At 46.4% G+C, this 16,717-nt stretch overlaps 1 protein-coding gene across 1 annotated transcript in view; it reads right to left on the bottom strand.

Annotated features, from left to right (window-relative positions):
• Positions 1 to 16,717, bottom strand: part of LOC121280135 (dipeptidase 1-like) — a 38,812-nt gene that overhangs the window by 17,744 nt on the left and 4,351 nt on the right. Inside the window, exons 2-5 of the mRNA XM_041191814.1 lie at positions 13,623 to 13,749; positions 11,393 to 11,525; positions 10,597 to 10,747; positions 3,123 to 3,192 (exon numbers count right to left, since the gene is read on the bottom strand). Coding sequence (XP_041047748.1) covers positions 3,123 to 3,192; positions 10,597 to 10,747; positions 11,393 to 11,525; positions 13,623 to 13,749 — 481 coding nt within the window. The remainder of the gene's footprint in view (positions 1 to 3,122; positions 3,193 to 10,596; positions 10,748 to 11,392; positions 11,526 to 13,622; positions 13,750 to 16,717) is intronic.

The raw sequence follows: 16,717 nt of genomic DNA, 5'->3' as shown, positions 1-16,717 counted from the left end.
AATTGCCCTTATTTAAGTTTAAAATACTAATCTTGGACACACTCGCTTCCTCCTCAAAATGAATATAAAATTCAATCATATTATGATCGCTGCTACCTAGGGGTGCCTTCACTAGGAGATCATCAATTAATCCTATCTTATTGCACAATACCAGATCTAGTATAGCCTGCTCTCTGGTTGGCTCCAGAATGTGCTGTTCTAAGAAGCTATCCCAAAAACATTCTATGAACTTTTCATCTACACTACCTTTGCCCAAGTGATTTTTCCAGCCTATATGTAGATTAAAATCCACCATGATTATTGCTGTACCTTTCTGGCAAGCTTCCATTATCTCTTCTTTTATACTCTGTCCTACTGTAAAGTTACGATTAGGGAGCATGTACACCACTCCAGCAAGTGACTTCTTGCCTTTATCATTCCTCATCTCAACCCAAACCACTCCTACATCCCAGTTTCCTGAACTTAGGTCATCCCTCTCCAAAGTACTAATACCATTATTAATTAACAGAGCCACCCCTCCACCTTTTCCTAACTTCCTGTCCTATCTAAATGTCATATACTCATCAATATTCAGGTCCCAATCTATGTCGCCTGTAGCCATGTCTCTGTAACGGCTAACAGATTGTACATATTTATTTCTATTTGTGCTATCAGTTCATCTGTTTTGTTTTGAATTCTGCATGCGTTTAGATACTGAACCTTTAGTTTTATCCTTTTATTTATTTTTGTTGCGCCTAGCCTTATCAACTGACTTACTCTTAGATTTGTACTGTCTCTTCCTGTTTATCGTTTCCCATTTTAATACCTGTCTCCCTGTCACTCTTGCATTGTCTCTACTCTTTGGTTTACCACATCTCCCCAAATTTGATCCCTTGCCCCATCATTCAATTTAAAACCCTCTCTACTTCCCGAATTGGCGGCTCGTGAGGACACCAACCCGAGCATGGTTCAGGTGTAGACCGTCCCAATGGTACAGATCCCACTTTCCCCAATACTTGTGCCAGTGCCCCACAAACTGGAACCCACTTCTCCCACACCAGTCATATTTGCCGTATGCCAATTTGCACGTGGCTCAGGTAATAATCCAGAATTATTACCTTTGATGTTTTGCTTCTTAATTTGGTGCCTAGTTTGTCACACTGACTATGCAGATCCTCCTTCCTCATCCTGCCTATGTCATTGGTACCTACATGAACCATGGCCAGAGAACAGTGTCAATCCCCCTAACTATGCTGTCCCCTGCTACCAATATATTCCTTTTTTCTCCGCCCACTTGGATGGTGTCCTGTACAACAGTGCCATGGTCAGTTTTCTCATCCACCCTGCAGCCCCTACTAATCTTAGCAAGCTGAGAGGACATCACACCTGTTGGATAATTGCACAGGCTCACACTCATACCCTCTGGGTCCTCTTAGCTGCCTCACTCGCAGTCACACCCTCCTGTTCCTGGCCACTGACCAAATCAGAAAAACCTATCCTAAGTGCTGTGACTGCCTCTTGGTATAAAGCATCCAGGTAACTTCCTCCCTGGTGTGTCAAAGTCTGCAGCTCAGCCTCCAGCTCAATGACTCTGAGCTGAAGTGCCTCAAACCGCAAACACTTACTGTAGATGTGTTTGCCCTGGAGCACAATGTTATCCAGGAGCTCCCAAAAGCTGCAGCCTTGACACAACACATGACTTGCCATCCTTAATGTGTTTAAATAATTACATAATATAATAATCACTTATTTATATTGCTTTCTTACATATTTTATTAACTTTACCACCAAACTGTGTACTATTTTAAACCTTAGGGATATAATAGAACATATCCACTTACCAGATACTCACCATTCGGTAGGGCAAGAAAGATGGAAAAGGGTGAGAAAGATAGAAAGGGAAAACAAACAACTCCTCCTTCCAACTCCCCTGTCACCAAACTCCATGTCTTCACTCAGTTGACTGTTTGCCAAGGCTGCACTAAAGAGCCCTGAACATTTTTTTTATTCATTCATGGGTTGTGGGCATGGGTAGGCCAGCATTTACAGTCCATCCTTAATTGCCCTTGTTCAGAGGGCAGTTAAGAATTAACCACATTGCTGTGGGTCAAGAGTCACATGTAGGCCAGACCAGGTAAGGAGAGCAGATTTCCTTCCCTAAAGGACATTAGTGAACCAAATAAGCTTGCAACTAACAACAATGATTTCATGGTCATTATTAGACTTTTAATTCCAGATTTTTACTGGATTATTGAATTCAAATTCCACCATCTGCTCTGGCTGGATTTGAGCCCAGAGCATTACCCTGGATTACTAGTCCAGTGACAATACCACTACGCCATCACCTCCCCCTATAGTAAACTGAACTGGGGATACAGTAACCATTAAGAGGAAGGCAGTGGCATATTGGTATTGTCACTCAACTAATATTCCAGAGATCCAGGGTAATCCTCTGGGGACCTGGGTTCAAATCCCACCATGGCAGATAGTGAAATTTGAATCCAACAAAAATCTGGAGTCAAAAGTCTAATGATGACCACGAAACCATTGCCGATTGTTGTAAAAGCCCATCTGGTTCACTAATGCCCTTTAGGGAAGGAAATCTGCTGCCCTCACCTGGTCTGGCCTACATGTGACACCAGAACCACAGCATTGTGGTTGACTCTTAAATGCCCTCTGAACAAGGGCATCAGGGATGGACAATAGATTCTGGCCTAGCCAGTGATGCCCACATCCCATGAACGAATTAAAAAAAAGATTGAACCAGTTAGCTAATTAACTACTCAGCTCCCACAGTTGAGAGCAAGTTTACCCTGTATAAACTACAAGAAAGAACATAGCCTGCTTACACAGGCTAGATTAGATTTTAAGAGGAAAATTTAAGAGCAAAATTAACACTTAAAAGTCCCCTCTCACCAAACTTCAAGTCTTCACTCAGTTAGTCGGCTACACTCCGTTTGCCCTTCATGAGGATATAAGGACAAAGAACTTTGACATAATAATCATTGCAAATGCTTTCTTTCTACACAGTCAAAATGTACTTTAGGCATGGCTCTCAAAGACACCTTTAAGGAGTGTCCAGTTAAACTCTCTAATGTAAATCAAAAGCAGAATTTTTTTAGCCTCAGGTACAGCTTACTAACTTTTCCAAAATCAGATAGTCCATTGACACCGGGCTTTGCAATTCCACTGTCCACTCTGCTGTTGTCTGCCCTGAAAAATGAGAAGTTAAAATATTTAGATTAGGTGCATTCTAGATTTGTTGGTACAAAATTAAAACATGAAGTCAGTAGTTGCTTTGTAGCACAATGTGCTAATAAACATACATGCTTTATCATGGACTAATGTTAATGAATCTCAACACAACATAAGAACATAAGAAATAGGAGCAGGAGTAAGCCATTCAGCCTGCTCCTCCATTCAATGAGATCATGGCTGATCTTTTGCTTCAGCGCCATTTTCCTGCGCTATCCCCATTTCTCTTGATGTTTTTAATATGTAGAAATCTATCAATCTCAGTTTTGCACATACTCAATGACTGAGCCTCCACAGCCCTTTGAGATAGAGAATTCCAAAGATACACTACCATCTGAGTTAAGAAACTACCCCTCATCTCAGTCCTAAATGACCTTCCCCTTATTCTAAGACTGTGTCTGCTGGTTCTAGACCCTTCAGCCAATGGAAACATCTTTCCTGCATCTATCTCGTTGAGCCCTGTAAGAATTCTGTATGTTTGAATGACATCACCTCTCATTCTTCTGAACTCCAGAGAATAAAGGCCCAGTCTATTTAATCTTTCCTCATAGGACAATCCCTCCATCTCAGGAATTAATGTAATGAATCTTTGTTGCACTCCCTCTATGGAAAGTAAATCTTTCCTTAGGTAAAGAGACCAAAACTGCACTCAATACTCCAAGTGTGGTCTCACCAAGGCTCCACAGAATTGCAGGAAGACATCTTTACTACTATGCTCAAATCCTCTTGTAATAAAGGTCAACATACCATATGCCTTCTTAATTGCTTCCTGTACCTGCATGTTAGCTTTCTGTGACTCATGAACAAAGATACAAAAGTCCCTTGAAGTTCAACACTTCCCAGCCTCTCACCATTTAAGAAATATTCTGTATTTCTGTTTTTCCTACCAAAGTGAATAACCTCACATTTCTTCACATTGTAATCCATCTGCCAAGTTTTTGTCCACTCACTTAGCCTCTCCAAATCCCATAGAAGCATCTTTGCATACTCCTCAACTCACACTTCCAACTAGTTTTGTGTCATTTGCAAGCTTGGAAATATTAAATTTAATCCCCACATCCAAATCATTGATATAGATTGTGAAAAGCTGGGACCCAAGCACAGATCCTTGTGCCCCACTAGTCACAGCCTGCCAACCTGAAAATGACCCATTTATTTCTACTCTGTTTTCTGTCCATTAACCAGTTCGCAGTCCATGCCTGTAAATTACCCTCAATCCCATGTGCTCTAATTTTGTTTATTAACCTCATGCACTGAATTTTCTGTTTGGCTAGGGGGGTGGAACGAGAGCGGGCATAGACCTGATCGCCACATGCTATCGGGTCAGCAACGACATTTTACATGGACCGGGCAATTAAGGCCCGCCCAGCGTAATGCGCGACTCCCGAGGATAGCGGGAGTGGGTGGTCAGCGGCGGGAGTGCGTTCTCCACCAGGTCCAATGGCGACCCAGAGGACTGTTTATCTGAAGCTCTGGCACCCTGTGCAAGACTGCTCACAATGGCAAATGGAGGGGCTCACCAGAGGGCTTCTGGTGAGCAGGCCAGTCCAGAAGGTAGGCCAGTGGAGCAGGCCAGGCTGGAGGGTAGGGTGGGGGGCCAGTGTGCCCCTCGTTTTTCAGATGACTGCCTGCTGCCCTCCTCGAGAAGGTGGCAGCATGGCAGGAGGTGCTGGTTCCCCAGAATGGGAGGAGGAGGCCACCCCCACATGACGAAACGTGCCTGGGAGGAGGTGGTGAGCTCCCGTGATGTGGTGCGGCACACCTGGATCCAGTGTCGCAAGCGCCTCAACGAATTGTTGCGCTCTGGCAGGGTGAGTACCATGATGGCATTGGTCACTTAACCCAGCAGGTTACCCCGCCCCCCCCAAAGTCTGAGTGTAGTGACTGTGTTGAATCATTGATGGTATGTGTCCTTTGCTGGGTGGGCCAGCAGATATTGCCTATGCCGAGGTCAGCCTGAGAGGATGATGAAGAGATGTGTTTTGCCCCCACAGCATGTGTTACACTGGGTCCCACATGACTGGTTTGGAGGAGACCTGGAGGTGCTGCACCTAGGCACAGTGTTACAGCTCCAGGGCATGTCCAAGTCAGGGTGAAGACATGCTGGGAGGGGACCTTCAAGGTGGCGTGGCAACGAACCATCTGCTGCACTCTGCACTTCACGTGCTTGCGCCTCCTTGCTATGAAAGGATATACCATGTGGTGCCTAATGTAATGTAGGCAGCATGTGGCCGGGGTGGGTGGGGGGTGGTGAACAGGCCTAACATCTTTGTGAGAGTGTTCGGCAGCAGCGGGGTGAGGAGGCACTGGAGCCCTGATATGTCCCACTCTGGTTGGGGTGGGCCATGTGCGAACAGAGTCCACGTGTAATTTGCACTAATCAATGCTCTTCTCTCATTTTCAGGAGAAGAATGCTCATAACGCAGCAGGGCATGCGAGGTCTGGCATGTGGCCAGGCGCAGATCGCCATTCTCAGCCGCTTCGAGCAGGAGGCCCTGGATCTGGAGAGGCTCCATGCGCCAAGGTCCACTGGTGTCGGTGAGGCTGGGATGCCACGACCAGGTATTTATGCCCAACAGTGAGGGGTCAGCATTGTTCTCCCAACAGACATTGCAGTGCTGAATGTTAATTGATTTAATTTTGCAGCATGGCCTGACCATTGGTTATGGAAGGATGAATGCATAATGATCTGGAGGACACGGATGCACTTTGACACTGTCTCCACGTTAACAGATCCACTCTGCTTGTTCTTCCTTTCAGAGCAGGGCCAGGAGGAGCAGCCTCACACCTGAGGGGACTGAAGTCTCACCAGTGTCACACCATTTCTGCGAGGCAGGCACTAGCGCAGATACTAGTACCTCAGTGGGAATTCGAACATTGGCTAGTGTCCCGGGGCACAGTGGTGAGGGCACTTCACAGTTGCTGGAGGAGCTGGCAGAGGTAGAGAGTGCCCATTGCACCAGCAGTCGGAGGACTGCAGGGGACCAGGCACATGCTCAGTCAGTGCCTGAGGATGGGTCTTTGGAGTCGTCCGCGACACAGCAGGTGCAGGAAATGCGGCCGAGTGTGCGGGAGCATCTGGGGGAGATACAAGAGCCTATGCTTGGCTTGGTCTCCATGGTGGAGGAATCTATGCGGGTGATCGCTAAAGCAATGAACCACATGTCTGAGCGCCATGTGTCCTCCATGGAGAGAGTGGCGACTCTCCTGGAGAGGCTACTCCAGGAGACTCATCAGGGCTTCCTGGGGATGTGTTCTGACCAGCAAGCCCTCACGTCAGCGTTGACCTCAGCTGGTCAGTGCCAGTGTGGGAGATGGTTTGGGGATCAACTTTCCCAGCTTGGTGCCCATCCATCCACGGTGAGCAGGGAGGTCCAAAGCGATCTCACATCGGCGCAGCTGCTGCCTTTCATCTCTGCGGGCTCCTCTCAGAGCGCTCCGGATGAGGGCGGCAGTTGCTCCGCCCCTCTCCCAGTGACTACCATCCGGTGAGGCTATGACGACTGGGGAGATGCCAGCTGTGGTACTGGCAGCTCCCTCCCAGGCGGAGCCAGCACTGGCTCCATGGGCCAGAGGACGCCGCCAAGATCATTGAAGCCAACAGGAAGAGCAGATTCAGCAGGCTGTCTTAGATGCCACTCCCAGTGATGGGGCAGCACCAAGACATAGCACCTGGAAACGAAAACATAAGGAACCTTAGGCACACCACGAGTTTTTCACTGGTGCTTTTGTGTTGGCCAAGGATGTGGTCCTTATGATTTGTTTTGCATTGTAACACTATTCTCTTTTTTTGGAATAAGTTGGTTTGCTTGACATATTAAATTCAGATATATCATTATGGCTGAGGGTGCCTCTTTTGTTCTGCATGTGTATGGTTTCCAAAACTGTAATGAGTGCTTTGTTAGACATTCAGTTTTATTAACAAGGCCCTAGTGACTGTTCCTAACCTGCCAGATTTTGCACTTAGGTGTAAAGTCGAGCCAGCAGCCCAGGCTTGTCCTGATGGACCATCTGTGCCGTGGTAGCTGAAGGTTCATTGGATTAAAGCCTCCCAGATGTCCCTGCCTCCCTGGAGTATGCCTGGGTCAACTTCGACCCCTTCAGCATTTCCCTGTGTATGCTCATCCTTGGACTCACTGCTGGATTCTCGTGTGCATCTGCAGCCACTCCGTCGACATCTTCATCGTCCACTGCGTCCCTCCTTTCTAGCACAAGATTGTGGAGAGTGCAGCATGCAACCACTATCGGTGACACACGATCTGGGGGGTGCTGGAGTGCGCCCCCTGAGCGATCAAGGCATCAGAAGCACATTTTGAGAAGACCAATTGTTCTCTCCACCACAGCCCTTGTGGAGGTGTGGCTCCTATTGTACCGCTGCTCAGCTTCTGTTCTTGGACGGCGGAGAGGTGTCATGAGCCACCTTCTGAGGGGATAGCCCTTGTCACCAACCAGCCATCCATCAAGCCAGGCTGGAGAACCGAACAGCCCCGGCACCTGGGAGTGTCTGACGATGTAGGCATCATGGGAGCTGCCTGGGTACCTTGCGCAGATTTGTAAAATCAGCATCCTGTGATCACACACTATCTGCACGTTTATGGAGTGAAAGCCCTTCCTGTTGACGAAGGCACGAGCTCACCTGCTGGCGCCTTGATGGCCACAGGTGTGCAGTCTATTGCACCCTGGAGGTGGGGGAAGCCCACAATGGCCGCGAAGCCTCTGGCTCGCCTGGTCCCAAAGGTAGTGGATGAAGGTCAATGCATGCCAGAACAGAGCCTCTGAAATCTGCTTGACACAAGTATGGACAGCTGATTGGGAGACACTGCAAATATCACCCACCGAGCCCTGGAAGGAGCCATTGGCATAGAAGTTGAGGGCAGCTGTGACCTTCAGAGCCATTGGCATGGGGTGTCCACCCACACAGTTAGCGCAGATCTCAAGCCCTATCATCAGACGGATATAGTTGACTGTCTCCCTTGAGACGTGGAGCCTTCTTCGGCACTGCACATATTGAGGTAGCTGCTTCGCTGCCTGTATACCCTGGCAGCAGGATAGTGGCGTCTTCTGCAGCCCCTTCAGCCTTGGTCTACCTCTTGGCCCTGCGCCCCTTGTGCCTGCGCCTGTCCTCCCAAAGGTGGCTCCCCTGGAGGCTGAATGTGCACTCTTGGCCTCCTCCCCTTTCTGGCCCTCCCTTCCTCCTCAGAGGAGCTGCCTCCAGTGGACAGTTCAGCTCCCATTCTCAGGCTAAGGGAAGGCTTCCTGAAATCTGCAGGCCCAGAAAAGATTACTCACTGCAGAGTGCTGATCTGAAGGTTAGGGGTCCAGAAAAAGCAGCTGGGATGCATTTTGAAGTACTGCAGATCACAGAGAAAAGTTTAGAAAACTTTAATAAATAAATACTTGACAGAGCACACTCGCGACCCCAGTGAGTCCTCTTATCCCGCCCGCAGATGAGGTTTATACAAATGTGTCCTAGCAGCCTGCCCGTTGTGCCCGTGCGCTGACCCGAAGGTTGCATGGGTGCTGAAAAATCAGCGTCAATTGGGGAGTCAAGGGCCTTAATTAATGGCAGGTGCGCGTCGGACATCATCGCGCACCCACCCACAAAATATCGTGATGGTGCACGATGATGTCGGGATGTTTGCCCGACATCACTGCGCATCATTTTACATGCAGATGTGTGGGGCCTGCCCCCACACGCCAACAGGAAAGTTTTGCCCCATGTGTGGGACCTTATCAAAAGCTTTCTGAAAATCGAAATATACCACGTGCACCGATTCCCCTTTATGTATTCTGCTATTTACATCCTCAAAATACTCCAACGTTTGTTAAACACGATTTCCCTTTCATAACTCCATATTGACTCTGCCCAACCCTACTATTATTTTCTAAGTCACTTGTTATCAGATCCTTCATAAAGGAATAGCATGACACTCTGAAGTTCTGAGGAACAAAGGGACCTTCGTGTGTGTGTCCATAGATCTCTGAAGGCAGAGGAGCACGTTAGTGGGGTGGTGAAAACGGCATTTGAGGCATAGATTACAAAAGTAGGGAGTTGGAATTGTATAGAACCTTGGTGAGGCCACAGCTGGAGTACTGAGAGAGTTCTGGTTGCCATATTATAGGAAGGATGTGATTGCACAGGAGGGGTTGCAGAGGAGATTCACCAGGATGTTGCCTGGGATGAAACATTTAAGTTATGAAGAGAGGTTGGATAGACTTGGGTTGTTTTGAGAAGACTGAGAGGCGACCTGATCAAGGTGTACAAGATTATGAGGAGCATGAGCAGGGTGGATAGGGAGCAGCTGTTCCCCTTGGTTGAAGGGTCAGTCACGAGGGGACACAAGTTCAAGGTGAGGGGCAGGAGGTTTAGGGGGAATGTGAGGAAAAACCTTTTTACCCAGAGGGTGGTGACAGTCTGGAATGCGCTGCCTGAGAAGTTGTTGGAGATGGGTTGCCTCACATCCTTTAAAAAGTAGCTGGATGAGCACTTGGCATGTCATACTATTCAAGGCTATGGGCCAAATGCTGGTAAATGGGATTAGGTAGGTAGGTCAGGTGTTTCTCACATGTCGTTGCCGACTCGATGGGCCGAAGGGCCTTTTCTGCACTGTGTGATTCTGTGATTTTAGTATTTTTCCTATTACAGATGTCAAGCTAACAGATCTGTGGTTTCCCGTTGTCTCTCTCCCTCCTTCTTAAATAGTGGGGTTACTTTTGCCACCTTCCAATCTGCAGGAACCATTCCAGAGTCTGTAGAATTTTGGAAGATTATCACCAATGCATCTACTATCTCTGCAGCCACCTCTTTCAACACTCTGGGATGTAGATCATCGGGTCTGAGTTTGTAAGCCTAGCCATGAAGAGACGCTGAGCAGATAGCAAATAGTTCCCCGCAAAGAATGAAAATTATTCTGTACTGCACTTGTGCAGCCCTTTATATTAGATTTCAAAGTGACTTTTCCAGAAGTTTGAGAATAGGCCTCCTGGCTGTCTTTCAGCAATGGTTGATGCATGACATGGGCACACTGTTTTCTATTCACTCCAAATACAGCAGACACATGGTTCCACTTGATATTTTTATCACAACCATTTTGAGTTTTTTAAATTAGACAACACATTTTTTATTTAAACTTCCAAAATACAGGAAGCTAACTTGGGATTTAGACATTTGTCATGGTTACTACATTGATTTAGACAGCATGGCCAGGTTTCTATTGTACTGGAGCAGGAATTGCTTAAGACATTCTTGCTAGCTGATTATTCCACAGCATCCTTTCAAGTAATGATGCTGCTGTGTGTAACCCACATTTGCCAATTCAGAGACAACTCGCTATACTTTTGTATAATTGAGCATTTTCTTACCATGGTGTATTACAGTTATGTGTTAATGTCAGATAACGGACGCCAAGCTCATAGAACATTCGCAAAGCTCCCAGACTGCTGTCGATTCCATGTCCACCTTCCATACCAATAAGGCTGGCTATTTTACCACTATTAAATACTTCCGTGATTCCTTTAATAGAATTAATCAATAGCGTTATATACTCTCCACAAACTTATTCTGACATACAGTCTTCTGCAATCTTATTGCTGGTGCCTTGGTATTTAAAATTTATAGCAGTATTTTGTCTAAAGCGCCACCATCTCGTAGATAATGAAAATTTCTCCTATGGTAGCACTATACAATTTCAAAGTTATGAACTATATAAATCTGTGGATAGCATCCTTGTTCTGTGCAATACAGGGCACAAAAACAACCCAAAACTGGGAGCAATAAAGCAGAAGTACATGTCATTGGACGAGCAATGTCAGATAACAAGGTTACTTAATCAGAAATACAGAGTCATTGGTACTTGCATTCTCTCAAGTTCAGTCCTTCCTTCTATCTTTTTTTTAATATTGTAATTGTTCTGTACCACATTTGTTCATTTTTTTAAATTACCCAATTCTTCAGCTCTCCCAAATTACAAATCTTGCCTGCATATGTTCTTTGAATAACAAGAGGGCAGTCAAATATTTGTGACCTTCCACATCACCCTTGTGTTCTTCAGTTTGCTAGCAAAGCATAGACATTGAAATATTAAAAATAGCACCTGTTGAGCAGGAAAGAACACTTCTTTACATTTCTCATTCAAATATAGATTCGATAATGACGTACCATCTGCTGTTGTTGTTAGTTGGAAATCTTCTGGGAACATCTGTACCATTCTTTTTATCACATCTATTTGTTCTAGAGCGTGGCGGGTGGCATCCTTGTTCTGTGCATTACAGGGCACAAAAGCAACCCAAAACTGGGAGCAATAAAGCAGAAATACATATCATTGGATGAGCAATGTCAGATAACAAGGTTATTTAATCAGAAATACGGAGTCATTGGTACTTGCATTCTCCCAAGTTCAGTCCTTCCTTCTATCTTTTAAAAAAAATACTGTAATTGTCCTTTACCACATTTGCTTATTATGAAAGATTTAACAGATGTACTTATCCCAGCATAATTCATGATTATGCATCTCTAATGATGTTCCACGTTATGATTTACTTTTATTACATTTTTGAAACATTGGTAATGATGAAAGCCATCTTGAAGATGAACTTTTAAACATCTGTTATTTGGCACATAATACCATATTATTCATGGTAATAAAACGATGGAGGTGAACTTCTTCACAATGATTTGCATTGCAGTTATGCCAATGGAAAGACATTTAAGTCCGCTAGTAGTCAGGAAAAGTATTTCTATGAGGGGGTACCTGTTATGACACAGCAGTTGGTAAAGGCTGAGTTGTTTAAATCTCAGGAGGGAAACTTGAAAAACCGTCATAACCTATATTTTCAATTGGTATGTTTGAGATGCAGCTCTGAATTCAGAAGTAAAACCACCAAGCCTCAAGAGGTTTTTGTATATATCAAACTAAATTAAACATTTATTATTTTAGCAACTAATTAAATACATACACAGGTCTACAAATGACTACCATAGTAACTTTTAAACAAATCCCCAAATTAATCACTTCCAGGTAAATCTTCACCAAGGCAACAATAACCCATAGACTTTAAACAGACACCAGGCAAAGCATATTTCACCTTACAAATGCAAAATGAGGTCCCTTGCGATTTGGTTCCTTTGCAGGTACAGTTGTAGGGCTTACAGGCTGCTTAGATCTTACATGCCTCTGACCTGCGCATGCAAATCTCCTTTCTATTTATACCTAGCCTTCCCTTTGAATGTAAATTCTCATTGTATCATTAGGTCTTTGAATTCCACCTCTTCTAGCAATAAAATCCCTTTCATAGCACCAATTTTATTAGTAATATAAACACATTGCTTGGTGTCTCCTAGCTATGTATAAGATTTCACTCCCTTCTTTTGAATGGTTCATTCAACAAATGCAAAAGTACTTTTTACCTTCTAGCCTTATGTTTATCTAATTAACATCTCAAACTACTAAACATCTAAGCACCCAGACTAGCTGGTGTTAATCCAATTAAGCCACACACACAGACCCTGCTACAAGTCCAATTTAAAAATAATTTCCAATAACATTATACACATTAATATCTCATCACAGTACCCTTTGGTGTAGTGAATGACCTAAATAATGTGTAAATCACATGTAACCGCTGGAGTGCATAGAAATTACACTTGAACAATGCAGGCAGATAGATAGATGTGCAGTTAAACGAAGAAAAGCACTTGACTGTTCTGGGTTTCCTTTTCTCCACCTCCCTTAAAAAAAATCACTGGAACCGTGGCAACAAGGCATGGTGTCCAAGCATGGAAGAACAGAGAATGTTGCAGACTCAGGCCTTCATGTCCTCCAGAAGGAAAGAGAGAGATAAAGATACAGACTGTAGGGTGTCTGCCCCAACAAACCTTCTGGAACCCTCTCTCATACATGGCACCTGGATGGAGTTGGCATTGATACCAGGTGCCAACTTTCTCACTTCCAGTACAGCAGACCAATGCTGCAAGAAGTTCAGACACCCTAGCAGAGCAAGAAAGGCAATGTACCCTCACTCTTTCCTTGCTCTACAATGGACAGTCTTTATTCTCTAAAGGGAACATTAGTATAGGTGAAATGGGCTGAATTACCACAGCCTGGACTATGATGTATATTATTAACTGAAAATCAAAACTTTTCTTGTTGTGCACAGATGATTTCCAGCAATAATGAGAGCAACACTGAATTAAAGGCTTGGTTTATAATGAATCTTTAAATCTTGAAGAGTAGGGCTGAATTGAAATGATCACCTTCACAACTGTGCTGCAAATTTATTAATGGCACAGATACTTTCCTAACTAACTTCTCTTCCATCACCCCTCCTCCTCCCACAAGATTACACCAATATTATTTTTTGTACATCGATGCTGAAGAAGAATCTTCTACCTGACCACCAACCAAACCAGTCCGGAGCTTCTCAATATTGGTTTGAGTAACATTCCATGTATTGAGGTCTATTGCAGAAAGATCATTGTGTACTCTCTTCCTCAGCTGCCATGGCATGTCATTGTGTCTGAAATAATGAAAGTTAAGTCCATTTTAAAAAAAAAGAGAATGAATTATTTCAAGGTACAGTAGATTAGTACACAGATACATTACAGTGTGGGTTGCAGAGAATGGAATGTTTCCCCAACCAAGTAAGTTCCCATGCCGTTACCAATTTTTCTGCAGAGATGCAAACAGTATATGGTACAGTACAAAAGCAAAATAATGCTGATGCTGGAAATCTGAAATAAAAACTGTAGATGCTGGAAATACTCACTAGGTCTGGCAGCATCTGTGGTGAGATAAAGATAGGCCAGGATTTTACTTATGGTGGGTGGGCTGGGCGCAGAGCTGATCACCCCCAGCGATCGGCTCCGCGCTGCCATTTTATGTGGGCAGGCCAATTATGGCCCACCCAGCGTGAATCGCAGCTCCCGAGATCAGCGGGAAGGGGCGGGCGGCGGTGGGAGGCCAATGACTGCCGGGTCCAAAGGCGACCCGGTGGCCTATTCAAAAACAGCGCAGGCAGCCTTCCAAGGGCTGCCACTGATATTGGACAGGAGGATATCGGATAGCATTCTCGGAGAGCAGGCCAGGCGGGAGGGCAGGTCAGTGGGGCAATCAGCCCGAGGTTTTCGGATGAGTGCCCCACTGCCCTCGAGGAGGTGGCAGCACGCCGTGAGATCCTTGTGCCAAGTGACGGGGGGAGGAGGAGGGGGACCCACCCCCCCACCCACATAACAAAACATGTCTGGGAGGTGGCAGAAAGGGTCAGCTCTCACAATGTGGTGATACGCACCTGGGTGCAGTGCCGCAAGCGATTTAATGACTTCTTGCAATTGGGAAGGGTGAGTACTGTGTTGGCATGGGTCACTTATCACTCATCCCTAGTTGCCCCTGAGAGGGTGGTGCTGAGCTGCCTCCCCTATCTGCTGTACGTGGTGCTGGTACACCCAAAGTGGGGGCAAGCTCCAGGATTTTGACACAGTAGCAGTGGTGGAGTGCTGAAACATTTCGAAGTCAGGATGCTGAGTGACTTGGAGGGGAACTTCCAGGTGGCAGTGTACCCACCTATCTGCTGCCCTTGTCCTTCTAGGTGGTAGTGCTCGTGGGTTTGCAATGTCATAGAGCATGTGTGGCAAATGTGATGGAGACAGCATCTGGGCAAGGGGGTCAGCCCTGGCTGCTTGGAGTGGGTGTATGGTGGCTCCAGGGTCATGAATCGGATGAGCCGTGCAATGTTTCATTCAGGTGGGGGTGGCAAGGCTGTAATGGCAATGCAGGTACAGGGTGGACTAATCTATGCCCCTCTCTCCTTTTCAGGAGAAGACAGCACACAATAACGCTGAACGGATACAGAATGGCGGAGGGCAGGCACAATTGCTCATCCTCACCAGATACGAGTAGGAGGCTCTCGAGCTGGAGAGGCACCATATGCCCAGGTCAACCGGCCGCAGTGAGATTGGGATACCACTGGGAGGTAAGAGTGCAATGCACTGAGGTCACAAGGTCTGTCAGTGCAAACATTCCATTGTTGACTGTATGTTGATTTCAGCCTCCAACATGTGTTGTCCATTGATAATGGAAGGAGGAGCATCCTGATCCGGGTGCCAGGCATGCACAGTAACAGTGTAACAACTTCTACTAATCAAATGTCCTTGTTCTTCTTTTCAGCCTCACTGGAGCACACCTGGACTTAGGAGGCAGAGGAACCGTCACTGACGCCTGAGGGCCCAGAGGTTATAAACGCATAACTGTCACACCCTTTCACCCAGGCAGGCACCAGCGCAGATACCAGCACCTTGGTGGGGATAAGATCGTCGGCTAGTATCGTGGTGTACAATGGTGAGGGGACTTCACACTTGCTTGAGGTGCAGGCGGAGGCAGAGTGTGTCCAGGGCACCAGCAGTAGGAGGAGTGCTGGGAACCGGGAACATGCTCAGTCGGTGGCTGATGATCTGCCTCTGGAGTCGTCCCTGAGGCAGCAGATGCTGTAAGTCCAGCAGGGTGTGGGAGGATCTGGAGGAGATACATGAGGAAATGCATGCCATGGTCTCCATGATGGAGGAACCCATGCGGAGCATGAGCAATGCAATGACCCTCATGGGCAAGCACAATGCCTCCTCCATGGAGAGAGAGTGGTTACTCTCATGGAGAGTCTCCTCCAGGAGAACAATCAGGGTTTCCTGGGGATGCGCTCGGACCTGCAAGCCCTCACAGTGGCATTGACCTCAGGTGGTCATTGTCATTGTGGGAGATGGATTGGGGACCCTGTACTCCAGCTATGTGTCCATTCATCAATGGTGAGCAGGGAGGTCCAAAGCGACCTCACGTTAGCGCATGAGCTACCTGTCGTCTCTGCGAGCTCCACTCAGGACGCTCCGGATGAGGGCGGTAGCTCCTCTGCCCCTCTGCCAGTGACTGTGGCATCTGATGCGGTTGTGGCGACTGGGGTGATGCCAGCCGTGCCACCGGCTGCTCTGTCCCAGTTGGGACCAAAACAGGCTCCATGGGCCAGAGGACACCCGCCAATGTTATCAAGGTCAACAGGACAGCAGAGTGAGCAGGCTGTCTCCAATGCTGGTGCCAGCGAGGGAGGTAGCACCTAGGCGTAGCACCCGTAAACATAAATGTAAATGTAAATCACCTTAGGCACAGCATGGGCTTATATCACTGGTGGTTTTCTTTTGTTCCCTGTTTCCGTTGTCTTTAAGTAGGTGTGCTGTTCAGCACCTTTTAATGAACTTTGATTTCTGTATGCAAGTTGGCAATCATTTAATGTTTTTGTCCTTAATAAGCCTCTGGGTGCTTCATTAGTTCTGCAGGTGAAGGGGAACCCATGATATTATGAGTGACTTGTTTGTCATTGAGCTTTATTGACAAGGCAAATGTTGCTCTCAGGTATCGAGTATGGAGCCTGCAGCCCTGGCATGTGTTGGTGGCTCATCTTTGGTAGGCTAGCTGAAGAAGCGTTGGATCAAAGCCTCCGGGGTGTC

Source organism: Carcharodon carcharias, chromosome 7 (assembly GCF_017639515.1).
Source record: "Carcharodon carcharias isolate sCarCar2 chromosome 7, sCarCar2.pri, whole genome shotgun sequence".
Lineage (NCBI taxonomy): Eukaryota > Metazoa > Chordata > Chondrichthyes > Lamniformes > Lamnidae > Carcharodon > Carcharodon carcharias.
Note: the sequence above shows the minus strand (reverse complement) of the source record. Positions and strands in the feature narration are given on the sequence as shown.